This window comes from Furipterus horrens, unplaced genomic scaffold, assembly GCF_987537825.1.
Source record: "Furipterus horrens unplaced genomic scaffold, mFurHor1.1.pri manual_scaffold_5, whole genome shotgun sequence".
NCBI classification, from domain to species: domain Eukaryota; kingdom Metazoa; phylum Chordata; class Mammalia; order Chiroptera; family Furipteridae; genus Furipterus; species Furipterus horrens.
In genome coordinates this window covers 119,115,601-119,140,686 of record NW_028327175.1, presented here as the reverse complement: position 1 = coordinate 119,140,686, position 25,086 = coordinate 119,115,601, and the positions used below count along the sequence as shown (strand labels likewise).

Genomic DNA, 25,086 nt, shown 5'->3' with positions numbered 1-25,086 from the left:
CACAGGTGCCTATACATGTACACCTGGGAACACACACATCTATGTGCATGTGTGTCCTCTGCAGGGACGTTAGGCATTCATGGACTCATTGCGGTGCATAGGTTTATTGACATGTGTGGTGGTGTTTCTTTTCTGTGGGTGCTAGGGCAGAGCCAGGCACCAGTGGCCATACACCTGTGTGCCAGGAGCAGGGAGGGCATGTGGACACCAGGCGGGCAGCCTCAATGGTGGAGAGTGTGCCGCACAAACCCTGGGGCCAACCCACCAGGCAGGCTCTGAAGCTGAGCCAGAGGGGTGACTGCAGGAGGGACTTCCCGACCTGCCCATGGCACAGGTTCAGCTGCTGGATGACTGCCATCTGCACCACAGGATCGTATGTGCCCAGCAAGCCAGCCTCATGGCCAAGCAGAGGAATTGACCTGAGCCTGGGGGTGAGAGCTGGAGGGACCCGTGAGGATCGCTCTTGGCCCCTGCACAGGTTTTGGCTGAGGGCTTGGCTAGGGCACTACACACTGAGGGATTTGTGGGGAGCAGAATGTCATGTGGTCTCTACCCACCCCAGGGCTGGAGACTCCCACAGTTCAGAGGGGACAGGAGCAGGAAGCAGGCAGTGAGCGCAGGAGGCCACACACTGGTCTGCCCGCTGCAGGGCAGCCCCAGACCCAGGCCGGACAAGTGACCCCAGCAACAGAGCACTTGCTGGGCTGTAGTCACATCCTGCCCTGGCTCTTCCGCACACTGCCTAAGTTGGCCTTGGCCCATGGCACAGCTTTTGTGCCCACTTCCAAGATGAGGATACTCAGGCCCAGAGGGCTGAGCCACTTCTTTGTGGCCACATAGAGTGGGGAGCATGATCAAACCCTGTGAAGAGGCTGGGCACCTGTGTGTGGGGACAGGGGCAGACAGTGATGGGGAGAGGTGGGACAGGGCTCAGCAAGTGTGAAAAATGGAAAACGCAGGGTATGCCAGGATGGGGACTGGTGCTGCTACCCCTTCACACCCCTGGCCACTCATGCTGAGTACACCACAGAAACCATCTGGGCTACCAGTACGGGCATCCCATGGGCCCCTCCCGTTACAGATGAGGAAACAAAGGTGCAGGGACTGGAACCCGGGTCTCTGCAGAGGCCCTATGGCGGCTGCTTCTGACTCCATCCCAGCTGAGTTCCAGCTGTGATCCCAGGTAGGCCTAGCCCAGGAGCCTCAAAACAGGACCTGTCAACTGGCAAGAAAAGTCTGACCCTGCCAACTGCAGGGACATGGCATGTGACCTCAGATTGGCTGATGACCCAGTGACAGCCCTCCCATAGCATTCTGACACAGTAGAGGGCCCTAAGGCCAGTTTAATAGTAATCGGGTAGTGGTTCTATCGGGGACCCTGGTGAGACTACACAGATGCTCCAATGTTTTTGGCTGGGAGGGTTGGGGATCCTCCAGCTTTTCCCCAACCAGGGCAGGCGAGGGCTTGCAGCATGGGGGTACAGCTCAGCAGCCAGGACCACAAGGTCAGTCCTAGCTGTTGCAGGGGAGTTTGGAACAAAGGTCTGCCTGGTGCAGGGAGGCGGGCAGAACTCTGGGCTCCCCTGATCCCCCACATTAGAATTATCCATGGTTGTTCACAAGGTTAGTCACTGAGATTTTATTCTAAGTCCTGGAGCCCAGTTGCAGCTGGAGTGACATGGGCATGTTGTGGGGGACAGAGGAGATGGGAGCTGGGCTGTCCCTGCTCATAGGCTAAGGTCTAACTGCCTGTGGCTGTGTGGGAACACCCCACAGAGCAGTACTTATGTCAGGCCAGAGGGACAGCTCAGACCCACCCCCATGTGTGATGATCAGAAAGTGTTTGGAGGCAGGAGGCCCATGGGCAAAGTTTGGCAGAAGCCAAGGCACAAGGCAGGACTGGCCAGGCAGGGGACAAGACAGGGTTTGCAGGTGGAGGTAGCTCAGCAGAGCTGGGGTGACAGCACAGACAGTCTGAGCAGAAGGAGAAGTAGGGTGCTCTAAGGGTGGACTAGCGGCTCAGGAGGAGCCCACTGGGCAAGGGCTGACCCAGGTCTTTTTCTAGGTTGACCCCTGGGCAAGTATACAAAACAGGTCCTGGGGGTGAAGCTTTGGAGCCAGAAAGGCATTTCGGGATGGTAGGCAGGCCTAAAATTCCCCTGGGGAGCCCTTCCTCTTCCATAATCATGGCTGCCTGGTTCTCCCTGCTGGCCCTGTCCATCCCTCTTCAGGTCTGGCAGTTGCAGTTGGGGTGGAGCCTCAGTCCCCAGTGGCTGGGACACCTCTATCTCAGTAAGGGTATAGGGTTCTGACCCACAGCCCCTATCCACCTGGAAGTTCCAGACTGCATCCCAAAACTAGGCCCACAGTCTCAGTTGTCCGGCTCCAGTGTCCACTCTGACAGCCACTGAAGGCATGAGGCCCGCTGTGCCTCTGTCTCAGGGGGAGTGACAGTGGGCAGTGGGGACTGGCCTGGCCCTGGCAGACATGTGGTAGGGCTGCAGGGCCCAGGGCCCCCTTCTGTGGGTTCAGGGTCATGGGAAGCCCGCAGGACCTGGACAAGCTGGTCTAGCGGCTGTACCAGGGTATGGGGGCTCCAGCAGGCATCAAGGGTGGGCACGAAGGGGTCCGGTGTGCAGGCTTCCACACACTCAGACTGTGTGGGGATCCGCAGGTAGAAGGCATGCAGCATCATGCGGAACGGTTGGTCCTCCCGACCCGAGGCCTGCCCATAGGTCAGGTCCCCCACAATGGGGTGGCTGAGGGCACTACAGTGCACGCGCAGCTGGTGTGTCCGGCCTACGGGGAGACAAAGCCAGTGAGACAGGGGTGCCACTCCGTGATTACCACCCACCATTCCTGTCACAGCTGGTATTGATCCCAGCTGCCAACTTAGTGCCTCATGCAATGTCTGGGGACAGCACTCTCTCTGCTTCTTGCTACAGACAAGGACATAAAAGCTCAGAATAGGAGTCAACTTTTGGGGTCACATCTGGTGAGGGCAGAACCAGGGTGACACTCAGTACACTGGAGAACTCAGGCCAGCCTTCTCACTGCTTCACCTCGAGACCAGCAAGACCACTGATAGAGCAAGAGCTGCAGCGTGTGGAGTTAAGTGTGTGGAAGAGGATCAGCTTTTCTGGCAATGGCTGGGGTGGCCCCAGCCAGGCTACTCTGCCCCTGTGGCTCACTTTCCCTTCCTGTGTATCAGGGAGGCTGTAGTGCACCACTCAAGGAGATGCCGACACCAGGCATCCACCATGCTGGGGCAGCACGCTGACAGTGAGAGGCCTGGAAAGCTTCCTGGCCCCTGCTCGTGAACATACCTGTGAGGGGCTGCAGCAGCACTTTGGAGACAGGGTCACCTGAATACAGCCCGTGTTCTAGGACCACCAGCTCTGTGAGGCTTGGTTTTGGGTTCTCACAGCCTGGAGAGGAGAAAAGGAGGCTGTGAGGGTTGTCCAGGTCAGCCCTGGGACCCTAGTCCATGCCAGCACAACTCAGTTGCCTGGGGTTGGCCTTACTCACCCACGGTCCCCTTGGATGAAACATGCCCCGTGGCCCCTGCCCTCTTGCCCACTGTACCCTGGGTGCCCTCGATGCACATGGTGTGGGCCCGACCCTCTGTGTTGTTCCTGCCGATGGCATAGCTGATGGTCATCCGGCTCTCCTGGATGTGCCCCCGAACCTGCAAGACAGGGGAGTCCACCTGACACTCAGGGCCTGCTGAAGTGGGCTGAGCACTGGAGTTCCCATGCCCCAGGACTGGCCAAGCCTTACCAGAGCCAAGTAAGCCTTTGTGACACGCCGCTCCTTGAAGCACTTGTAAGCACGGCCTGCAGCTGCCTTGTTTAGAGCCACACAGAGTGCTCCGCTGGTGGAGAAGTCTAGCTGGTGGCAGAACCTGGCATGGAGCAAACAGACAGAAGTGGCTGTGTTGGGGGCAGCCACTTCCCTCCAACGGAGGCTGCCTTGAGCTACCTGTGTTACACTCCCACATACCTGAAGCCATAGTAGGTGTCTGGGTCAGCCAGCTCAGGAAAGCGGTGCCGCAGCTGCTTCTGGAGGGTTAATGTCTCCCTCCAAGTCTTGCTATCGATGCGCACATCCCAGTGCTTGTTCACCACCAGGAAGTCATGGCTCTGGTACAGGATGGACAGGTTCTCCATGCTGCCTGGTTCCATGGCAGGGGCCTGCAATGCAGGCAAGTGTATGGAGTGGTGGTTCATGGGGTGACCAGCCATGTCAGGGTTCTGCCCAACTGGGGTTGACAATCCCTGCTCTCCATAGCTCTGGGTCCGAAGCCACAGAGGCTATATGTCAGGCAAGCATGTGCAGCTACCATGTGCCTGCATCCACTGGGCTCCTTACTACTCTCACTCCTGAACCAGGTAGGAGAGTCAGATGGGGTGGGGGTGTGGCCAAGGTGAGGGGAGCCAGTGTTGCTCTGACTGTGCGGCAGTCCCGCAGTACCGCCCAGACCCAGGCCTTGGGAGAAACTGTCCTGCTCTCCAGCCTGCTCCCACCCACCCTTCCCAACAGATCAGGAGCGCGTGATTGGGACCTTTTCGTGAGTGGAGAGGGGCTGCTACGGCCCCCCACGGCCGGTGGCGGCAAAGGTCAGCAGGGTGCAAGGGTGGGGGACGCTGGGTGCAGGGGTGGAGTCTACCCTCGTCCACCTACATTCCACTGCACAGACACCCATCCCGTACCGGCTCTCCGCAGAAGCTCCCACCTCTTGCGTGTGTGTGCACAAGCCAAAGGATTCTGGATGAACCCCGACCGCGAACCCCTCCTGCGACCCTGCCCACTTCGGAACCGACCTGCAGTCGGGCGGCGCCGTCCGGGCCCCCGATGCCGCTGACCTGCCCTGGATCCAGCCCCCGCGTCTCCGCGTCTTGAGACCCAATACCCCCGGACCTTTAGTTCGGACCACAGAGCCGTCTCTTCGGGCCCGGCAGGCCCGCTCAGAACCGCCCATGCCTCCAGACGGGCGCCCGTGCGGGCCAATGGCGAGCTCCCAGGACCTGCCGTGGTGATTCTAAGCATTGACTCAGTCCCTGTCGGCCTGCGCACGCAGCCATGCTTACGCCCCCAAACCGCCCGCTGACCAATGGCGAGCACCGCCGGGTACGCCGGCCGTTGATTGGCGGCGCCGGGACGCTGGGGGCGGGAGCGACGCGCGGCGGTGGCGCGGGAAGTTTGGAGCGGTGGGTGTCTGGCGGGTTCTGCAGGTCGGCGTGGCCATGGAGGACTACGAGCTGGACCTGCATGGCGTCGAGGACGAGTTCCACAGCCAGTTCGCTGCCGAGCTCGAGGTGCTGGCCGAGCTGGAAGGTGGGCGCGGGTTCCACCGTGGCCTCGTCACCACTAGCTCAACGGGGTCCTTGCCTGTCTCCGGGAGTCCGGGAGGGCTTTCCGGAGGAGGGCAGGCGAGCGAAGGCTGGAGGCAGCTGCGACCAGAGGCGGGGGGCACATCGGAGAGAAAAGGGCCTTGCAGCGTCGCTGGCTGTATTGATGTCGGTTGCCCTGAGACGGTTGCTGTGAGTCTTCTCTCCTTGCAGGGACAGTGGCCGTATCACCATCCAGGGAACGGGTCCGGCTGACGTTTGAGGAGGCCGTAGCTGGAGGGGACGCTGCAGCTCCCAGCTCTCCTGTTAGACCTTCAGGGAACCTGAAATGCGGTGCCAACAAGAGGCAGCTGACCACCGACGTAGAGAGGGACAGACCCCTGCCCCTCGGTATGTCCGTAGCTCCCACAGGGTTGGGGTAAGGTCCACGGGAGGTGCCTCTGTTCCATTCCAGAGTGTGTGTCTTCCCAGCTCCCAAGGTCAAGCGGCCCAGGCTGGAGGTGGTCAAGAGGCTGAACTTCGGGCGGGATGAGATGGAAGAACTACTGCTTCCTGACTCCCCTCCTCAGGACATCACCCCTCCACCAAGTCCTGAGGTCCCAGCTGAGCTGTGGGGCGAGGGGTGTGTGGCACAGGGCACAGGTGTCCCAGGGCCTTAGTAGGGTTTCATTCCTCCGACAAGGGTGCAAGGCTTGGGGCTGTAAGCCCGTGGGAGGGCTCTGTAGCAGAGGGTGGATATGGGCCCCCTTGCCTGAGAGTAGTAACAGGAGGCAAGAGTCCCAAGACAGCTCTGGTTTTTCTCAGAACTGTGGATGCTGGTGCTGACCCAGGCCTCATACGGGCCTTGCCGGCCACTCGCAATCCGGTCCTGAGGCGACCCCCTGTCCTGGAGGACTACATCAACGTGACCTCCACGGGCGGTGACCGGGCCTTTCTGGTGCTACGGGCTGACCCAGTGGGCACTGGAGTGCAGGTGGGTGATGTTTGGCCATGGGAGGTGACTGGGCTGGCCACAGACCCCTTGTGGGGTTGGCAGGCTTAGTGCTGCCCAGGAAAGGGTCTTGGGCATCATCATATCCACACAGGACCATGAGGACTGCTCAGGAAGTTCACTTGGCTTCCAGTCATCCATTTAGGAGGGACTCTCCCTCTCTTCTTTCCCCTTCTCTTCCTGCTCTACTTTTATTCTCCCTCCTAGAGCTGCCTCCCATCCAATGGTTTTTCCTCTTTGAGTACCTGGTTAGAGAGGGAGCTCCTCCATCTGTAGGCCTGCTGATGCTAGGGAATGCCACCTGGGTCCCTGAGCATCTAGGAGGGTGTCCACAGAGGTGACCGCTACTCTCCCTCCTCCAGAGCCCTTTCTTGGACATCCAGCTGCGTGGACATGGCCAGCTGGACTTGCTGGGTGTGCCCTTTACCTCTCTGAAGGAGCAGGTTGACAGTGAGGTGGGGTCTGCTGGGGTGTGCTGGGAGGGGAGGGGTAGCTCTAGGGTGACTGGCTGTCTGATCCATCCTGATCCGAAGTCCTACTGTGCACAGCGGCGGCTGCGATCACTTGAAGAGGCCCAGCGGCTCTCAGATACACTGCACAGGTGATGCAGTGGGTCCTTTTGTCCCTGGGACTCTCGTCAGTTCTTGAACTATTGACGCTCAGCTTGAATTCTGGGTGGGAAGGGGCTAATCCCTGCTGGAATTAAGGCAGGGGGGCTCAGGGCACGATGTTCTTCAGCCTCAGGACAGAGGAGGTGGAGAAGGAAGCCCCTGAGGAGGTGCCGGTCGACAGCCAAGATGACTCCCAGCACTGCCTTTGGGTGGATGAGTTTGCACCCCAGCACTACACTGAGCTGCTCAGTGATGATGTGAGGCCTTGTACTTGCTCAAGTGTGACTGGCTTTCTTGTTGCCAAGAGGGGAGAATTAAGGATCCAGCCAAATAATATAGTGCCAGCCCACAGGGGTGTTGGAATGGAGGGCAGGGCATTGGTCTACCCTGTGGAGTTGTAGGTGGAGAAACAGACCAGCACAGGGCCAGCATGCTGCTGGTCACCTATGACATGGGCTGGTGATCCAGAACATCCTATGCCTGGGACCTTTGTTCCTTTCCTCTCAGCAGCTGATGTCCCTGGGTGGGATGCCCCTGGGTATGGTGAGGGCTCCTGGAGGGGTCAGGACCAGGACTATGGGGATAGAGGCCCCTGTATGAACCCCACTCTGCCACTCACTAACAGGGTTAGTGGGTGTCAGTCACTTCTTACTCAGCCTTAGCTTCCGTGTGTTTGCCTTTGGGCTATGACAGCAAGAGGGACAGACTGGGGAATCCTTAGCACTGGTGGTCCCCCCAGGCAATGCCTCCCTTCCCATAGTTCACCAACCGCTGCCTCCTCAAGTGGCTAAAGCTGTGGGACCTGGTGGTGTTTGGCCAAGAGAGGCCGGCCCGGAAGCCCAGGCCTGGTGTGGAGCCAGCCCGGGTTGGCAAGGAGGCCACAGCTTCCAGCAAGTGGAAAAGCCACGAGCAGGTGTTGGAGGAGATGCTGGAGGCTGAACTGGACCAGAGCCGGCGGCCCCGGCAGAAAGTGAGCTCTACTTGTCTGCACTGCGCACACCTCTGAGCCTAGGAGTTATACTCACTAGCTGGTGCCTTTGCACCTCTGGAGGCCACAGGGCATGCACATTTACTGCTCCCATGGCTGTGGGCGTGATGATGTGTTGGTGTGGGGTGTCAGTGCCATGAATGAGACTTGAGTTCTTCTAATGACTCAGGTAAAGTCAGTGGCTCTCCAAGGACCCAAAGGATGATTGTGATGGGCAGTGGGTGCTTTCGAGGGGGTCAGTTACGTCAGTAACAGTTGCGTTCCTGTCAGGTCCCCCTCTCGCTTGCTTTATTCAGGGTTTTCCTCATTTTGAAGTGCTGCTTCTGAGCCATAAGCATGCTGGGGTTCTCATTTGGTAGTGGGTGAGGTGGGGGAACATTCCTCAGTTCCAAACTTCACAGGACAGGGTGATCAGCCTTGGTGGTTGGGCTGGGAAGTCCTAAATGTGGTGCAGGTTGCAGCATGTCTTCATGTCTTTGGTGCAGGTGGCACTGCTCTGTGGACCCCCTGGCCTGGGCAAGACCACCCTGGCCCATGTGATAGCAAAGCATGCTGGGTACTGTGTGGTGGAAATGAATGCAAGGTGAGTGGAAGAGAAGGTCCAGCCCCGGGGCTCCTGTCCATCCTGATACGTCTTGTTGCGTCTGGGGCACTGGTGGGTTAGAGGTGGGGCTGGGGTCTCAGGGACATTGGCAGTAAACTGGGGTTCTTGGGTCACTGGGATTTGGGGCAGCCATGTTGCAGGGTCTCTTATGGTAGCCTCGATGTGTAAGTGTGGCAGCCTGGCCCTGGGGGATCACCCTGCCAAGGACACTGGCTGCTGCCCTGGCCGAGGTCACAGCTGCCCTCATGGCCCTTCCCCTGCTTCATGGTTCCAGTGACGACCGCAGCCCTGAGGCCTTCTGCTCACACATCGAGGCAGCGACACAGATGGAGTCGGTGCTGGGTGCTGGTGGGAAGCCCAACTGCCTGGTCATTGATGAGATCGATGGGGCCTCCACGGTGGGCCTGGGTGCCTTACCGGTGGGTGGGTGGGCAATGAGGACTGTGGCTTATTGTACCCTCTGCACGTTCCTCCAGGCCGCCATCAACGTACTCCTCAGGATCATTGATCGCAAGGGCCCAAAGGAAGCAAAGCCGGGAGGCCTGGCTGTGCTGGCGGGTGAGGGGCGGCGGCTGCGGGCAGAGAGGGGTCTCTTGATGAGACCAGTCATCTGTATCTGTAATGACCAGTGAGTAGGGTGGGGCAGGGTCTCAGGGGTGGGGGCCTGAGGGTGTTTCACTGGGCGGGGCTTCCACAGGAGGGCAGAGGAACCCAGTGGATTTTGAGGCTGGGATTTGTCAGGACAGTTTTCCCCCCACACTCTGTGCCCACCCTGCAGGTTTGCACCCTCTCTGCGACAGCTGAAGCAGCAGGCTTTGCTGCTTCACTTTCCGCCTACATTACCCTCCAGGCTCATGCAGCGGCTGCAGGAGGTCAGTGGGGGCAGGGTGGGGTGGGTTACAGAGCCCAGGCTGCATGGCTTATGATGGGGTGGGGGGCCATGTCCCCTTGTCATGGTCTCATCTCCCCCCCCCTCCTGCATCCAGGGCCCCATCCCCTCTGTTACTGTCACTGCTACTACCCCACCCCATCCCCCCAGCCGGCCCAGGTCTTGAGGGTGAAAGCGACTGTATCGCTTTGATCGCTGGTGGTGGTTGGTCCCTAACAGGGGACAAGACCAGTTCATAGGACCTGCAGTCTTTGTCTCACCTGTTTCTAGGGAGGAAGTGGCCATAAGGTGGGGCTCTGGGGAGGATTGTGGATACCATTGTTCTTGCCTCCTGCAGATCTCCCTACGGCAGGGCCTGCAGGCTGACCCAGGTGCCTTGGCAGCTCTCTGTGAGAAGACAGACAATGATATTCGTGCCTGCATCAACACCCTGCAGGTGAGCAGGGGGCAGCTGGCTGCGGTGGGTTGGGGCAGGGGTCAGCTACCTCTCACCTCCCATACTCTGTCCAGTTCCTGCATGGGCGGGGCCAACGGGAGCTGAGCGTCCGGGCTGTGCAGACCACGCGAGTCGGCCTCAAGGACCAGCGCAAGGGGCTTTTCTTTGTGTGGCAGGAGGTCTTCCAGATGCCCCGGGCCCAGAGGTAGATGGGGTGGGCAGAATGAGTGAGTGGGCCAGCCTCTGCTTGGACATCTGTGGTGCCCCAGCCCTAGACACCAAACCCTGCCTGTGCAGGCTGGCCCCCCTTTGCCAACAGAGACCCAGGCCTGCCTGGGCCCTGCTTTCAAGGCTGTGCTTCAGCCTCCCCACTGCCCCTTCCTTGGGGCCACCTTGGGTTGGGAGGGTGCTGCCAAGGGGAATAAAGTGGGTGGGGCCTGCACTCCAGCCTCAGCACCCCTCTGCAGGCGACGTGTGGGCCAGGACCCTCCTCTGCCTCCCCACACGCTCCTGCTGGGCGACGGGCTCATGAGCTCAGGGCACCAGGCTGCTGAGACACCTCTGACCATGGCTGCACAGCGGTTCTACCACATTCTGCACGTGGCCACCTCTGCAGGCGAGCATGAGAAGGTAGTCCAGGTAACCACACTACCTGAACCTTCTTTGCAGGGTGTAGGGTGGGGGGAGTGTTCCTTTGTTCCTAGTGAATAGGAAACAATTCAGATGATGCGGAGCTCGGAGCTCGAGAAAAAGTAGGTGGGGTGGGAGTGAGGTGGGGCGGAAATGGCATCCAGGAGACTCTGAGGCCTATGAGCAGGGCATAGGGCCAGAGGAGGGGCTGGCCAGGGCTAGCAGGGGAATGGCCACAGCATGGGCTAGGAGAGAGGCAGTGGGCTGGGGATGGGGGTGTCGTTTGATGGGCTCACTGGCTGCTGGTTGGGAACCAATGTGAGGGACTGCAGCAGGTGCTGGGCAGCCTGATCCAGTGACTGGGAGGGGCTTGATTCTGCACTTGAGCTGCAGGAACAGGGACATGTGGGTTAGAGAGCAGGTAGGGATTTTGGCCTGAGAAGGTGGCAGATACAGCCCCCCCCACCCCCTACCCCAAATGTCTGACTTAAGCTGCTTGTCTCCCTAACTAAGCTGCTTTGGGTTAATGGTCAGGGATCCATGCAAATCCAGAAATGCACAGTGAGGAGGGCAGAGTAGTAAGCGGGAGCGGATGGGCCTTCCTCGTGGAAGGAGAGCGGGGGCTCGTCCCTCAGTTCTGGTGGACAGAACTTCTTATAGGGAGGGGTGGGGGTAGAGGATTCTTTTCTGCATATCTCAAGCCTTGGTCAAACCAGAGTGGGGGCAGCAGGTGGGCCCTCCTGGCTCACCACTGGTGTTTGCTGCCCTCCCGAGACCCTGGACTTGGCAGGGCAGATGGTCAGTGAAGGGTCCTAGTGGGAGGTACTTGTGCTGTAGGGGAGTCATGCTGAAGGGGCTCAGGGACCTACCACCCCACAGGGCCTGTTTGACAACTTCCTGCGCCTGCGGCTGCGGGACTCCAGCCTGGGCACCGTGTGTGTGGCCCTTGACTGGCTGGCCTTTGAGGACCTGCTGGGCCGGGCCGCCTACCACAGCCAGAGCTTCCAGTTGCTGCGTTATCAGCCCTTCCTGCCCGTGGCCTTCCACCTGCTGTTCGCCTCCAGCCATGTGCCGAGGATTGTCTTCCCCAGTAGCCAGCAGGAGGTGTGCCCTGCACCCTGCCCCTGTCTAGGTTGGGCCCGGGATACTGGGGTGTCCTGGCTGACCTGGTTCTGGTTTATCCTTCACCCAGGCCCAGAACCGGACTAGTCAGGTGCAGAACCTGATCCAGACACTGGTGTCAGGTATTGCACCAGCCACCCGCAGTCGAACAGTGCCCCAGGCCCTTGTCCTGGACACCTTCTGCCTGCTCCTGGACATCCTCATGCCTAAGCTTCGCCCAGTGAGTGCCTCACCCAGAAGGGGAGGGTGTGGCTTCTGGTGGAATGGGGTTCTTCCCTGTGCTCAGTGTTCCTACCTGTTGCCTGCTTGCCCCAGGTGAGCACACAGCTGTACAGCGCCCGTGAGAAGCTGCAGCTGGCTAGCCTTGTGGGCACCATGCTTGCCTACAGCCTGACTTACCGCCAGGAGCGCACACCTGATGGGCAGTATGTCTACAGGCTGGAGCCGTGAGTCTGTGTACCACCTGGAATGGGGGCTCTGGGGGCTGGGCTGGGAGTCTGAAAGGATGGCCTTGGGTGAGGCATGTGAGTCTCAGTTCTCCCATTTGTCAGAGGTTGGGGTGGGGTGTGTCAGTTCCAACTCAGCTCTTGCCCACATGGCGACTGTGAAGTCGGGCCCTTAGGTTGGGCATAGCCCCAGGACCTGAGGTTTACTGCAGAACCTCTGGCTGCCCAGGTGTGCCCAAGGGCTTCCCCAGAGGATCCTTGCACTCCCTAGGGTGTCATTTCCTTGTCCTGAGATGGGTGTGGGGATGGAGCACCTGCCCTGGGGGCCCTGCTGCCCAGGAGGGGCCCCAGTGTGACTGCGACCCAGATGTTCCTCCATGTTGATGACAAGGAGGCGGTAATGGTGGTTCTTGAGCACTGAACCCAGCCTGAGCTCGGCCTTGCCAGGTGGTCTCATTCCCTCCCTTGTGAGGTAGGAGGTCCCTTCTCTTGCTCACTTACACTTGAGGAAACTGAGGTTCAGGGATAATCCCCCTGCTGTCCTGGGGTTGAGGCATGGCGAAGTCCCATCCTGCAGCTTTTGAATTCTGGCATTTGGTGTTATTGTGGTGGGTTTTCCCTTTCTCTGTCCCTACTGAGTGGGTGCCCGGGTGTCCTGCCCTGCCTTGCCCACCCTGAGCAGGAACTTGGAGGAGGTCTGCCGCTTTCCTGAGCTGCCTGCTCGAAAGCCCCTCACCTACCAGGCCAAACAGCTCATTGCCCGTGAGATTGAAATGGAGAAAATGCGGCGGGCGGAGGCTTTGGCTAGAGATGGGGACAGTTCCCAGGTGAGCTCACTTCTGGTTTGGGGCAGAGCGGGGCCTGGTAGGGCAGTGCCCTCTGAGTGGACACTGCCCTTGGAATGACCCTGCCCAGTCAGTTCTCATCACACCCACTTCTGCAGGTGGACAGGAGTCCCCCCAGGGCCAAGGGTCCACATGGGGGTGCTGGGGAGAAAGGGGCACCGTCACCCACTCCACGCAGCCATGAGGAGCGGCTGGAGCGCATCCTGAAGAGAGCTGCCCTGGAGGACCAGGTTCGGGGACCAGAAGGTGGCCATGTGGGCGGGGCTGTGTGACCTTGGTACAGGCTGTTCTAAGCTTTGAGGGACCCACATAAAGGTCCAGCTCCCTGCCACTCAGCAGGGTAGGTTTCACCTGGGCTTAGTTTCCCACCTGGGCAGGAGGGTGGGTTCTGCTGGCACCTCCTGCCCTGGCCCTGACCGGGAGCAGGCAGCTGTGAGGGTGGTGGTGGACAGAAGGGACACTTGCTGAGCAGGTCAGCACAGAATGAGGGGAAGGGGCTGGGAGAGGTGTCTATTCCCCAAACATGGGCCATTGTCCAGAAGTGCCATGAGACCCATTCTCCCTGGGAGAGCTCCCCACTTGTGGCAGAGAGTGTCCTTTGTGTGTCTGTCCCCATGAGCATGACACCCCCCCCCCCCCCCCCGCCATCACTTCAGACCGAGAGGGACTTCTTCGGCCGCGTGGTCATCAGGAGAGCAGCAGCCCTGAGTGCAGGTGTGTGGGGGTGGGAGCTGTGGAGGGAGGGGCAGGGGTCGGGCAGAGGATCAACCCTATGGTCCCTACAGAGGACAGAGCCCCTGAGATGGACACAGTTGAGCAGCGCATGGGCACTGCAGTGGGCAGGAGCGACGTCTGGTTCCGCTTCAAGGAGGGTGTCTCCAATGCCGTGCGACGCAGCCTGCATATCAGGGACCTGCTGTAGCTGGGTCACACCAGACATCCCAGGGGCCACACTCTACTCCCCGGGGTTACGCCAGATGCCTTCGTCCACATTGGACACCCCAGATCCCTGCTGATGCCCCAATTTACACTGGATGCCTGAGTGCTCACCAGATAATCTGATGTTTAAGACTGACGCCAGATCTACACCAGATATTCTTGGGTTGTGCTGGGCATCCCTAGATCCACACCGGACACCCTGGCATTGCTTTCTGTATTAGAAAATGTACAAAAGCACAGATACGCTGGAAAGTCTTGATAAAAGTCACACCTTTACAGAGTTGTCCTCTTCACAGAGGCATGAGCCTGGGAGTGTGGGGGTCTCACAGGATGGCGCACTTGCCCTTCTCCACCCACGGGTTGTTCTTCATGAGATCAGGGTTCAGAAAGGGGTCCTTGGGGATTCCATCCTCAATCCACTTGAGGAGCCTGTGGGTGGAGAGATTTAGGTAAGCAAGTGGGCACTGGGCCCCTCAGAAGTGCTGCCCAGTGACTTTGTATGATGGTTCGGTCTTGGCTTATGCAGATGAGTGCAGGGCAGGGAAATGAGATGCAAATCAGCAACTGGCCCTGGGTGGGGTGAGGCTGAGGCTCTGGGGTCCTGAGGACTCACTCAGGGATGCTCTTGGATGACATCTCCCTTTTGAAGGCCAGCTGGTACTTGAGGCTCTCAACCTCCTTCTTCATCTGGGGCACGTCCCATTCCTCCATGGTGTCTGGGGTTTCGGAAGTTGCCAGCCTGGGGCTGGAGGACACAGGAAAAAGTAGTAGAACCCCGGATTGTCAGCTTTCAATCACCCCCAGATATTCCCTCCCCACTGGTGAGACGCCCCCACACACAAAAGAAGGGAAGGACCCCTATCCTTGTCCAAACCACTGTCTAGGGAGGGCACCAGGGGCCACACCAGCAGCCCCGGCGCTTCCTCAGCTCCACACAAGTAGTACTGGGGTACAGGGGTATGAGGCCCCACTAATGAGGCCCCATGTGTCTGGACTGCCCCTCCCCATGGCTAATTAACTGCAGAGGGATCTTCCTACCCTTAGTGCCGCATTTCAACCCAATCAGCCTTACCAAGGCTGGGCCTCTGGGTTGCAGGGGGATGGGCACTGTCCCTGCTGGGGAGATAGCAGAGCTGGTACACAGTACAAACAGGTTCCCACGATCCTATATCAGTGCCTACCCACCCTCCAGCTGTGAGGTCCACTTCCCACTCCTGGTTGCAGAGGTGTAGCCCAGACTATCATGTAGGGGGCAAGACCCTGCCTGGTCCCCTCCCTGTGCCTCCCCCTGCTTTGCATGGGCAAAACCCCCACTGAGTGCAAGTTAATCCTGGGGATAGGAGGATTTGACTGCATTTTGCATCTCTAGCTGGGGGTTGGGGTTGCTGAGGATCTTGGGGGTCAGCAGATCCTGGAGTCAATAGCTGCAGTCTCCTGCTACCCAGTGTCTCCCCTGGAGCTTCATGAACTGCATGGTCTACTTTGTGAACCAGCTTGGTAAAGCCATGCATTGAGACCTCTCAGGAGATCAGCCAGTTTGGGACACATGAGGGCAAGTCGCTCCTTGCCTCCCCACTCCAGCCGACTCCAGGGACCCCGGGAGTCTCACTGCTCCCCAGCCACTACCCCATCACTGAGGCTGGGAGCCAGGGAACTGGCTTTCTTAACCTTGGGAGGGTGGGCCCGGGGGGCCACAGAGCCTGACAGGAATATGATCCTGCCTGCTTCAAACTATGGATGGTCTCCATCCAGGAATAGGGTAGATGGGCCCTGGTGTTTGTGGTGGTTTGGGAAAGTGGCCAGACTGGGAGAGGTGGTGGGACAGTCAGCCAGGAGCGAGGGTGAGAACCCAGGGAAGCAAGGGGGTCTCTGAGGGCCAGCCAAGAGAGGGGTGCGCAGTGGCTTTTCTCCCAGATACCCCAATTCCAGCACCCCGGCCCCCAGAACAGGCTCTCATGTGGGCAGCTATGTGTGGGGAGGGCATCCCAGTCTAGACTGGGGGCAGCAGTAGCCCTGTTCACAGCCCCCTTCTCTGATGCTTGGCCCTACCTGTGCGCAGCTGAGCCCAGCCTTCCAGTCCTATGCACCCTGCCTGCTCCTCAACCAGCACCACTCCCAACACAGTGCTCGCCGGGCACTGTAAGTGGCATGCACGGCACAGGGACAAACTTGGCTCCCCTTCCCGTTGGCTGCTGTGCCCCACCCTGCCCCCAGACAGAGGAAGTCCTCCTTAACATCTGGCTTGGCCCCTTGGGATACTCAGGGCGGCTGCCCTCAGCTGAAGGACACACAGGCAGAGGTGTCTCGTCAGGTTAGGTCTGTCCAGGTCAGCCCAGTGAGACCTGGGCAGGTCTTGGAACCCTGGGCGTCAGTTCCCTGCTCAGCCTAAGAGACCATTTCATCAGACCTACCTTGGGCGGTGATGGTGAGAGAGAAGTGATGGCAAAGTGCTGAGTGACGGACGAGTGAGGCTGGCACACAGGCAGGCAGAGCCCAGCAGGTGCCCGCCCACTCCTGCCACCTGGGGCCAGGCCCTGGCCCCGCCCCTACCCTCCACCCGCCCTCCTCTGCGCTGAGCTGACTGGGGACCTGGCCTGGCCCTGCCAGCCTCCAAGGGTGGGAGATGCAGTGTGAGGTCAGCTCTGGCCCTGAGAGGTGCGATCCTCCTGCCCAGCCCTTCAGCTCTCAGGGCAGATGCCATCAGGACCAGAAGTGCATACCCTTCTCAGACGACGCCCTGGGTGTACCCAGTGGGCCCGCTCCTGTGTCTCACTAAGGGAAGTTGTGCCCCCAGGGCCACTGGGTGATGCAAGTGCCAGGCTGTATCCCAGGCAGGCCTCCAGGTAGCAGGACCCAGCTCTTCAACCAAGGTCTCCAAGAGGCTGGACACAAGGCTCACCGGTTGGGGGTGGGGAGGCCTGGACCAGGCCCTTAGCAAGTACCCCTGTGGTCTCCCCTGTGACTGGTCACTCTGCCCCACCTGGAAGGCAGGATGGGCTGCCCCCTGTCCCTTCAGACACCCAGATCCTTCCTGTTGTGATTCTATAAAAGGGGTGAGTGGTGCCTTTCCACCCCTTGAGCATGCACAAGATTACAGATCAGGAGGCACTCTGGAACTGGGGCATATCAGGGAAAGTAGGGATTATTTTCATGGATTTGGTGGGGGTGGGGACATAGAGCCAAGGCCATCCACATTCTCCTCAGGGCAGATGGTCACAGTGCTAGCCTCTCTCCACCCCACCCTGGTCCCATACCCCAACCCCCTCGGGCCTGTGCTCACGTGCCTGCCTGGCTTCTCTGGAGCTGGTGCCATGACTGGGCTCTTCTGGGACTGGCGGCCCTGTTCATATTGGTAGGAGGCTCAGGGCAGAGGTTCTTGTCAGTTCCCAAGACTGGCTCAAGGTTTGGACTGAGACCCAGTCTGGGTAGATTCCACTACCTTGTCACATCTTTCCATCTGAGGGCATGGGTAGAATTGTGCATCCAGGACCAGGCTGTGGCCTGACAGTGTCCCAAGAATCCCCTGGGAGAGAAGCCCTGCTGTGATCGTGCTAGGTGTGGACCACCATGCTCAGCTCCAGAGTCCAGCTTTGCATGTGCTGTCTGAATTTTCCACTGTGGAATCAGAAAGTTCTATGTGGTCACAGCTGAAGTTCACTGAGAACACTGGCAGGGCTGAGGCCCATACTGGAATTCACCTGGGAGTTCTCAGCACAGCATAAGCTGGGCCTGCAGGTGGGAGCTGTGTGAGCACGGATCCCGCACTTCCCCTGCTGCGTGCTGAGACAGTCTCTGGGCATCGGTCATTGTGCTGACTCAGGTGGACCAGTGTGATGAAGGCCACATCTGCACTTGGTGGCCAAGCTGGAGAATGTCTGCCTGTGCGAGCTCATGAAGCCCATCCCTTTGGTGAGAGTGGGGGAGCTCTGTGATTCCTATTTCTTACCTTCCTGGGAGGCGGACTTGAGGACCCCAAACACATCCAGGTCCAGGGCCCCTCTCACTGCAGTTGCTCAAAGGCCCAAGGATTCATGGGGAGGGGTGGGGGTGGGGGCGAGGCGCTCAAAGAAGCAGTGAGTGACGGCTTGTCCTTTAGCTGAGTGCCAACTCTCAGACTCACAGAGTGGGTCCAGAGGGACAGCCGGCTTTCTGAAATTAGCTCCACTAACTGGGCTGCTCGTGAGAGCCAAAAGAGCTCCTCGCTGGCCTAGAAACTGCTGCTGCAAGCTGCATGCCTGCAGAGGCCTCTCATGGGACGAGGGGATTCAGGCCAGGCCTCCCAGCGCATGTGGCAAGCATGGAGGGCAGGGGCAGCGAGACCCTGTGGCAGCGATGCTTTCAGTGTTCAAGAAGCAGCAAAAAGTGGTGTATGGGTTGCTCTGACACCTTCTGGGAAGGGTCCCCAAGGAGGGCTGAGAGAGGAAGGGGAAGAAATGCCCCAACCAGACAGGACCCACAGGTGGCTGCTGTCCCCGCCTGTTCCCAATGTGACACTGACCTTCAGCCTGTCTCTCACCAGGTCACCTCTGAGCCACCCAGTGCCACCCCAGCTGCTGCCAGCTCCAGCTCCATGTGAGGGCACAGTGCCACTTGGGTCCTCCAGAGACTGGGGGTGTCCTCTGCATGGTTCCCCAGTGAGAAGGGTAGGCAACCCCGGGAAGAGGTGATGAGGCCACAGTAAGTGCCATTTCCTGTGTCTGCAGCTGTGCTTCAGAGACCCCTGGGCTGGGGGCGATATTTATACCCTACACACAACCCTCCCAGGGTCACAGACCTGTCCTCAGGTGTGGAAGCCAAAAGACAAGTGACCAGTGCTGCAGGACCCTGACTGGCAGGGCACAGTGGAGGCCTGGTCTGGCAGCCCTCTTTCCCAGGGAGGGCACAGGAGTTATGGGGTTACCACAGGCCAGCTGCCATCCCAAGGCACAGTGACGACAGTTTTGCTGGCTTCAGGGAGACATGATGACTTGTTTTCCATCCCTGGAAACCAAACTGAGAAAGGCCAACGTGGGGATTGGAGAAACACCAAAGAAACCTTTTGTTTCACCTGGTTAAACAGAGCTCATATAAAACTATAGACAGTTTTTACATAATCTTTGATAGTTTGAAAATGACTTGCAAAAATAATTTAAGCTCTTAGACCCAGGAGTGCAAAATATACAACAAATTATTCCACAGAAATTGAAAGTGGGCAGCTGGCTCTGGTTGGCATGTCCTCTTGAGTGACAAAGTATCAGGAAAGTGACTCGGTTAACACGGTTTATCCTAACAGTCCTGTGGCCAGACCAGAGGGCGCAGCCGCAGCTCTGATGGGCTGGCTCTCCTCCCTGGGAATTCCTAATGTGGCTGAGTTCTCAGCGCCTCCGGTGTCATACATGGTAAAGAACTCTCAGAGCATTGACTAAAGAAAGCCACCAATTTTCTAATAGCAACACGAATCTTCTCAGTGGCAGGTGGTTTGTGGTCTCACGGGATGACCTTTGGAAGGTCTGTGGAGGAAGCGGGAAGTCTGTGCCATGTTCAGGGACAGGCGCAGTCCCTGGCATCACTGACTCGCTCTAGGCCTGTAGCTTTCACACACCCAGGCTGCTGACTGTCCCACACATCCCACAAACCCCAACAGGACCCTCTGGTTGCAGGACCTGCCTCCCCTCCCACAGGGGCAGACACTTACTATGAAATGACAAAAGTTAAGTAACCTTGCCCAGGGACACCTAAGGAGTGAAGACAGGGCTTCAGTGAGGAAGCCAGGCCCTTGCTGTGACTGTGCACTTACATCTTCAGGGCTTGTTTCTGGCAACTTAGATCCTATGTGGTTCCCTCCAGCATGTTGAAGAGGACAGTGGTTTCATGTGTGAGGCCTTCTAGAAGCAGCTTCAGTGACTTGAAGTTTTTCTACAAGAGCAAATGAAGGGGAGGCCTTCCAGGATATGTTGCTCCATCCTGCACCCAGCCACCAGCTTCACCCCGAAGGTCAGGCCAACATCCAGCCACAACGTCAGCCAGGACAGCTCTGTGAGCAACACATGGAGAGCAACCTGGGCACAGAGCAGCAGGCAGGATTTGAGGCTCAACTGGTGGGCAGATAGGTAGTCTTTTGGGAGGCCAGGCATGAGCCTCCCCATGAGTCCTGAGCCATGCCTGTGAAAAGAAAAAGGGGAGAGTGAGGCAGGCTGCACACTCTGGGGACACCGGACGATGGGGCAGGAAGAGGTGAGAGAGGTGCCCTACACAGACTTACCACGCCATAGAAGGGGTTTGAGGGCAGGGAGGGCTGTGCATGCGCTCTTGGCTACTGTAGGATGCCATGGGCCACACGCAGCACAATCTATGCTGAGGCATGCCATGCGTGAGCTGTGCAGAGATGAGGGGGCCCACACTGTAGGGCTGCAGCCTGGACGGGTGTCTACTATTGTGGGGCTGTGCATAGGGAGGGGTGATCACAGGATGGGGCAGGTGGTCAGCCACATCTGAAGCTGTGCAGCTGGGGGTCAGGGGGAGGTGGGGGTGCTCTACCAGGCTCCAGGGTGTGTGGATGTGGGCAGCTCCCAGGCACATCCCCAGTGAGTGCAGCAGAGTGCAGGGTGGGTGCTGAGACAGGCTCTGGAGGTGGAGTGGGAGCAGAATCCCAGGAGGGGAAGGGCCAGCGCAGGCACCTCATGCCTTTGTTGAGAGGTCCTTAGGGATGGAGGAGTGACCCAGGGGGCCAACTGCCACAGCCATGGTCTGACCCCACATGGTCCACTAACCCCAGAGGTGCAGGGCCTGGGTGCCTCCCAGTGCAGACGCCACATTTGCTATAACTGGACGCTGGCTCGAGGAGAAGCTTACCATCTGGAAGTGGGGCGGAAGTACCTTCAGGGCCAGCGAGGTCAGGAAGCCACTCAGTTCCTGGATGGGGCTGCTGCCACAGAAAAAGAGCAGGAGGCTCCGGCACTGCCCCTGTAACACAGGCACTCAGTGGGTGCAGCCCTCGGAGGCCCTGCCTTTCTTCCGAGTGGATGTGTGAGCTGCATCTGCCTGGCGATGCAGGAGTGTGTGCAGGGCAAGCACTCAGTCTCTGTACAGGGACAGGCTCCTGTAGCATCCCCATCGGGCCTGCTTCATGATGACCCAGTGCTTTACTGGGGCCTTGGGACAGGGAACCTGAGTCAGGCTTGGTGGGAAGGGCAGGGGCTCCCCTTCCCTGTACACAGGTTGGACAGACACATGCATGGTCAGAAGCCAGAGTGCTGTTCTGGGCAGCTCCTCAGCTACACTGACCACCCACTGGTCATGGCCGTAATGGTCATTTCCCATAGTGACGCTGCTTGTCCAGAGCATCTTCAGGTAGCTCTGGAAGTGAATGGGCATGAGCTGCAGGCGATGCAGCAGGCCAGGCTGTTCATGGGCACCGGTGGCCTGGAGCCAGCACTGGCGAAGTCCCTGCACTTGCACAAGTAGAAGGGAATCTTGTCACAGAGCTCACGCAGCCTGGGGTGGAGGGAGGCAGGGCCTCTAAGGAGGGGCACACACATTCCTGCATAAGCCACTGGGGATTTGTTGTGACAACTGTCACTTGGACTCCAAGGCCATGTAAGCTTGAGAAGAAAGGGACATGTGGTAGAGAGAAATCAGCTCCTTTCTCACCCAATGGCATCCTCACACCTCATGGCTTTCAAGTAGCAGATGGGGTCTTTGTATCTAAACTCAGACAGGAAGAGGTAACCCTGTCACCAAGACATACCCCTGAGGATCCTCCTGGCTGCTAGGTGGGCTTGTGAGATTTGATGGCCCTCATTCCCTGCGTGTAAGACAGTGAACAGGAGGAGACCCTCCGGCAGATACCAGCCTCTCACCCTGAGGAGTGGGTGCTGTGAGTCCAGAGTCGCCAAGAAATCAGGAGACAGCAGCAAGCTTATAGCAAAGCAATTGATTTATTGGGGAGACTCTCCAGCGAGAGGGGGAATTAGTCAGATCAGGACCAATTCCCACCTGAAAGGGGCTCAGATACTGGGTTTTAAAGCAACAAACCGCACTAGGGGGGAAGTGCATGTTGTATAAGTTTCTGTTGGTTACTTTCTATATTTTAGTGAGTTGTGGTTCCCTTATTGGCTAGGGGGTTTCACCACCTGATTCACCCTCTGCCTTGTATTCTTTCTGCTCCTGGAATGTGTTTTGTTTGTTCTCAATGTTCCATAACCGCTTTTCTTTTTTGTTTTTGCAGTCATTCTGTTCTTTTCTGTCCCTTCCTGTTTTTCTGTTCTGGGTTGTTAATTCTGTTACCTATCATTCGCATCTTTTAATTTTATTAACATTGGGAAAATGACATGGGGGTAAAGTGAAAGAGAGAGAGAAAGACATTGGGGAAGAGGGTGATCGATTTCAGTCTGCTTCAGGCTGAGAAAAGGTGGAGTATTCTATGGGCGTGGTAGCCTCTCTCTCTGGTGAAGTAGTTGCCTTGTTGGATACTGGTTGGCACCCTCAAAGGAGAAGAAGAGTCCTGGGGGTTTCAGCTGTTGCTGCTTCTACTAGTTTGAGTGATTTTAACCTTTAGATCTCCCATAAGGGTACAGGCTAGAGAAGGCATTGGTGGGGGTCGTCATCCTCCAGAATTGGGGTGAGCTGTGAAGACTTGTCAGGCTCGTCTTTCTCTGTGGGCCCGGTTGATTCAGAGGAGTCAACCTGTTGTTTGAGTTTGAGGCGGAAGAGATGCACCCAAGGGGTGTTGCTGCTGGTGGGGGGCGTGGGAGGCAGTGAGAAGAACTAGGTGTGGGCCTGTCCTCAGTGGGGAGAGTTAAGGGGTTAAACAGTGGCAGCTGTTCCCTGGGAGGGAGTTGAGAGTGTAGAGTGCCTCCCCTTCCTGCTCTGAGACTAGAGAAAGAGAAAAAAATTCATTCTTGGTGAATACTGCATTCTTTCAGTGTGCTCAAAAGTAGGCTGTTTCATTATTCAGTGACCCTGACAACTTTCACAGAGGCCACAGAAGAGGCAGGGGAGAAAGCAAGCCTGGCACAGCTTGCTCCTGGGACCTTAGCTCCTAGGTCTAAAACTTACAATGTTTCAAAGACTTATATGTTTACTTTTGCTTCTTATTTCTTTTTCACTTACATTTCCCTTCTTGAGTTACCCATTCCAAGTCCTTTCTTCCCACGCCATGCACAATCTCTTTCCATTATCCCTTCTTACCCTTCTCCTTCACAACCCTTCACCTTCTTAATTCCTCCTTTCTCCTTCCTTTCCCTTCACTTTCTTAATTCCTTCTTTTTTCTTTCCTCCCCCTACACAATCCTTCTTCAACTTGCACAGACCATCTCTGACTTATTCGGACTTTCTGCAACATACGTAATCCTTCTGAACTCCACATTCCAGAAGAAACATAGTAAATCCTTTAAAACTTAAGCCCAATTAGGTTGCTAAACATTTGACCTAGGGAGTATATTATGAAATAAAGAGGGGGAAATTTATGAATGAAGCAAATTTGAGCGAAGAAAAGAATAATGAGGATGCAAATTGAAGTGCTAGAGAAAAGAAATGCTGCAAGAAAGCCACCTGGGGGACAGGGCTGCAAGAAGCCACCAGGGGTAGAGAGATGCCTTGAGTTTGGTCAGGATATCTTGGCCTAAAAGAGGAGCTGGGCACGAGGGCAAGACGAGGAAAGAATGTGTAAAAATGTGATCTCCAATGTGGCAAAATAGGGAAGGGATCCCCTGCGGTTTGGTTAGCCTTCCATCTATTCCAACAACAGAGATGGAGGAAGGAGTTAAAGGTCCCCCAAATTCTGGCAGGACTGAAAATGAGGCTCCCATATCAAGGTTAAAGGAGATGGGCTTACATGCCACTTGTATGGTTACCCTGGGTTCAGCAGCAGTGCTGGTGAAGGTTGGGGCTCCTGAACCTGGGCCCCATCAGTCCTCCATGGCTAGACCAAGCAGGTCCAGGATGGACATGCATACTCCGCACATATGTCTCACACTCGTGTATCCACACATGACTCATGCGTGTGCCCTCACACAGCACATGGAACACATGCCTTGCACACACGCATGCACACATCCATGCCTCATGCATGCACACACATGTGCACCCTGTAGGACAAGAGCACAGAGATTCTAACTGCCCAGAGGCTGAGGCGACTGAATGTGTATAAACTGAAGTGTGAGCACTGGCTGTCCTACAGAACACCTGGTCGCATCTCAAGGCCAGAAGGGAAATCTGGAAAGGTCCCCTGCTCACGACTATAGCGAGCCACCTGCCTGGGAGTCTGGAATTGGCCCTTGAGGCTTGGCCTGTGGCCTCGGTGCCAGTGGGAGCTGCTCTAGGCACCTTCTTGGATGGAGAGTAGGCGTGGCAAAGCCATCTTAGGCCCTTGGATTTACTTGGCCCTGAGCACAGGTACTGCCCACCTGAGACCTGGGGCTTCTAGCATTCTGTTGAGGCTCTGTGAAAGGACACACTAGTTACCACTTGTGGACATAAGCATCCTTGGTGCCCGGCCAGTGGCCAGAACATACAGGGGAAGCAGCGCAGTGACTGCTTACAAGGAAGGGTCCTTGCAGTGTGATTTCCCTAAGGGCGCCCAACAGCATTATGGCAGATGCCTGGTGGTGCCTGGCTTACAAAAAACAAACCCCAGATTACCAAGAGTTAAAAAGGTGCCCAATTCCTTTATGTCAGGTGTAACTGAAAACTGTAAGTTTATATTTACATGCTTTCCAACTTATATATTTATTTTTAGAGAGGGGGGAAGGAGAGAGAAAGAGAGGAAGAGAAACATCAATGTGCAAGAGAGATACATTGATCAGTTGCTTCTTGCACACCCCCAACTGGGGACCTGCCTCATAACCCAGGCATGTACCCTGACTGGGAATTGAACAGGCAACTCTTGTTCACAGGTCGGTGCTCCATCCACTGCGCCACACCAGCCAGGGCTACGTGCTTTCCAACTTAAGGAGACATTAGTGATAGAAAAAGAGGAGCACCATTTCAGCACCCCAATTTCTGGATGCTAAATGTCAAACTGACCCTCGAAGTTGAGGTCAGCTGTCAGGACTGCTCAGAGCCTGTCCTTGATCCCCACCTGTGAGGTCACAGTTGGTACTTGCTGGGGAGCCCTCCCTACCAGGCAGCAGTGACCACCGCCTTCTGCTCTGGACCTCAGAGGCAGAGTCTGTTTCCATGGGCACCCACTGGTCCTGACACATGGACCCTTGGCAGCCACCCCCTGGGTGCACAGGTTCCTGGGGCTGCTGGTG

The 25,086-nt window shown here is 57.5% G+C and overlaps 3 protein-coding genes across 7 annotated transcripts; 1 reads left to right on the top strand and 2 right to left on the bottom strand.

Moving 5' to 3' along the window:
* Positions 1 to 1,624: 1,624 nt before the first annotated feature.
* RPUSD1 (RNA pseudouridine synthase domain containing 1) lies at positions 1,625 to 5,095 on the bottom strand. Of its 3 annotated transcripts, none has more exons than XM_090277339.1 (6): positions 4,824 to 5,095; positions 4,003 to 4,170; positions 3,781 to 3,904; positions 3,586 to 3,688; positions 3,327 to 3,428; positions 1,625 to 2,799 (listed from the first exon to the last, which is right to left on the bottom strand). In XM_090277339.1, exons 1-6 carry the CDS (start codon positions 4,979 to 4,981, stop codon positions 2,372 to 2,374), a joined length of 1,083 nt encoding a protein of 360 aa, XP_090133465.1. In that variant the 5' UTR covers positions 4,982 to 5,095; the 3' UTR covers positions 1,625 to 2,371. The 3 variants fall into 3 exon arrangements, with proteins under 3 accessions (XP_090133465.1, XP_090133466.1, XP_090133467.1); XM_090277340.1 differs by having other exon boundaries at positions 4,003 to 4,193; positions 4,824 to 4,876; XM_090277341.1 differs by lacking the exon at positions 4,824 to 5,095 and adding an exon at positions 4,713 to 4,815 and having other exon boundaries at positions 4,003 to 4,193.
* Positions 5,058 to 14,128, top strand: CHTF18 (chromosome transmission fidelity factor 18). Of its 2 annotated transcripts, none has more exons than XM_090277338.1 (22): positions 5,058 to 5,337; positions 5,565 to 5,741; positions 5,823 to 5,973; positions 6,156 to 6,324; positions 6,705 to 6,797; positions 6,891 to 6,943; positions 7,081 to 7,210; positions 7,714 to 7,923; positions 8,427 to 8,524; positions 8,820 to 8,943; positions 9,022 to 9,173; positions 9,324 to 9,417; positions 9,772 to 9,870; positions 9,945 to 10,075; positions 10,338 to 10,509; positions 11,380 to 11,604; positions 11,693 to 11,842; positions 11,938 to 12,068; positions 12,751 to 12,895; positions 13,012 to 13,143; positions 13,570 to 13,627; positions 13,699 to 14,128. In XM_090277338.1, the coding sequence occupies exons 1-22, from the start codon at positions 5,247 to 5,249 to the stop codon at positions 13,833 to 13,835; spliced, it is 2,922 nt and encodes a 973-aa protein (XP_090133464.1). In that variant the 5' UTR covers positions 5,058 to 5,246; the 3' UTR covers positions 13,836 to 14,128. The 2 variants fall into 2 exon arrangements, with proteins under 2 accessions (XP_090133464.1, XP_090133463.1); XM_090277337.1 differs by having other exon boundaries at positions 6,876 to 6,943.
* GNG13 (G protein subunit gamma 13) lies at positions 14,106 to 16,288 on the bottom strand. Of its 2 annotated transcripts, XM_090277343.1 has the most exons (4): positions 16,264 to 16,279; positions 14,925 to 14,968; positions 14,466 to 14,597; positions 14,106 to 14,281 (listed from the first exon to the last, which is right to left on the bottom strand). In XM_090277343.1, the coding sequence occupies exons 3-4, from the start codon at positions 14,561 to 14,563 to the stop codon at positions 14,176 to 14,178; spliced, it is 204 nt and encodes a 67-aa protein (XP_090133469.1). In that variant the 5' UTR covers positions 14,564 to 14,597; positions 14,925 to 14,968; positions 16,264 to 16,279; the 3' UTR covers positions 14,106 to 14,175. The 2 variants fall into 2 exon arrangements, with proteins under 2 accessions (XP_090133469.1, XP_090133468.1); XM_090277342.1 differs by lacking the exon at positions 14,925 to 14,968 and having other exon boundaries at positions 16,264 to 16,288.
* Between the last annotated feature and the right edge of the window lie 8,798 nt (positions 16,289 to 25,086).

What these genes read in the sequence shown, in the direction of transcription:
- RPUSD1 (XM_090277339.1), bottom strand. Translation starts at nt 4,981, where the DNA reads ATGGGCGGTTCTGAGCGGGCCTGCCGGGCCCGAAGAGACGGCTCTGTG. An exon ending in ACGGCGCCGCCCGACTGCAG is followed by an intron (nt 4,171 to 4,823) that starts GTCGGTTCCGAA and finishes GGAACCAGGCAG; the next exon opens with CATGGAGAACCTGTCCATCC. An exon ending in GCTGCTGCAGCCCCTCACAG is followed by an intron (nt 2,800 to 3,326) that starts GTATGTTCACGA and finishes GTCTCCCCGTAG; the next exon opens with GCCGGACACACCAGCTGCGC.
- CHTF18 (XM_090277337.1), top strand. Translation starts at nt 5,247, where the DNA reads ATGGAGGACTACGAGCTGGACCTGCATGGCGTCGAGGACGAGTTCCAC. An exon ending in GTGGTGGAAATGAATGCAAG is followed by an intron (nt 8,525 to 8,819) that starts GTGAGTGGAAGA and finishes TCATGGTTCCAG; the next exon opens with TGACGACCGCAGCCCTGAGG. An exon ending in ATCTGTATCTGTAATGACCA is followed by an intron (nt 9,174 to 9,323) that starts GTGAGTAGGGTG and finishes CCCACCCTGCAG; the next exon opens with GTTTGCACCCTCTCTGCGAC.
- GNG13 (XM_090277342.1), bottom strand. Translation starts at nt 14,563, where the DNA reads ATGGAGGAATGGGACGTGCCCCAGATGAAGAAGGAGGTTGAGAGCCTC. An exon ending in TCATCCAAGAGCATCCCTGA is followed by an intron (nt 14,282 to 14,465) that starts GTGAGTCCTCAG and finishes CTCCACCCACAG; the next exon opens with GCTCCTCAAGTGGATTGAGG.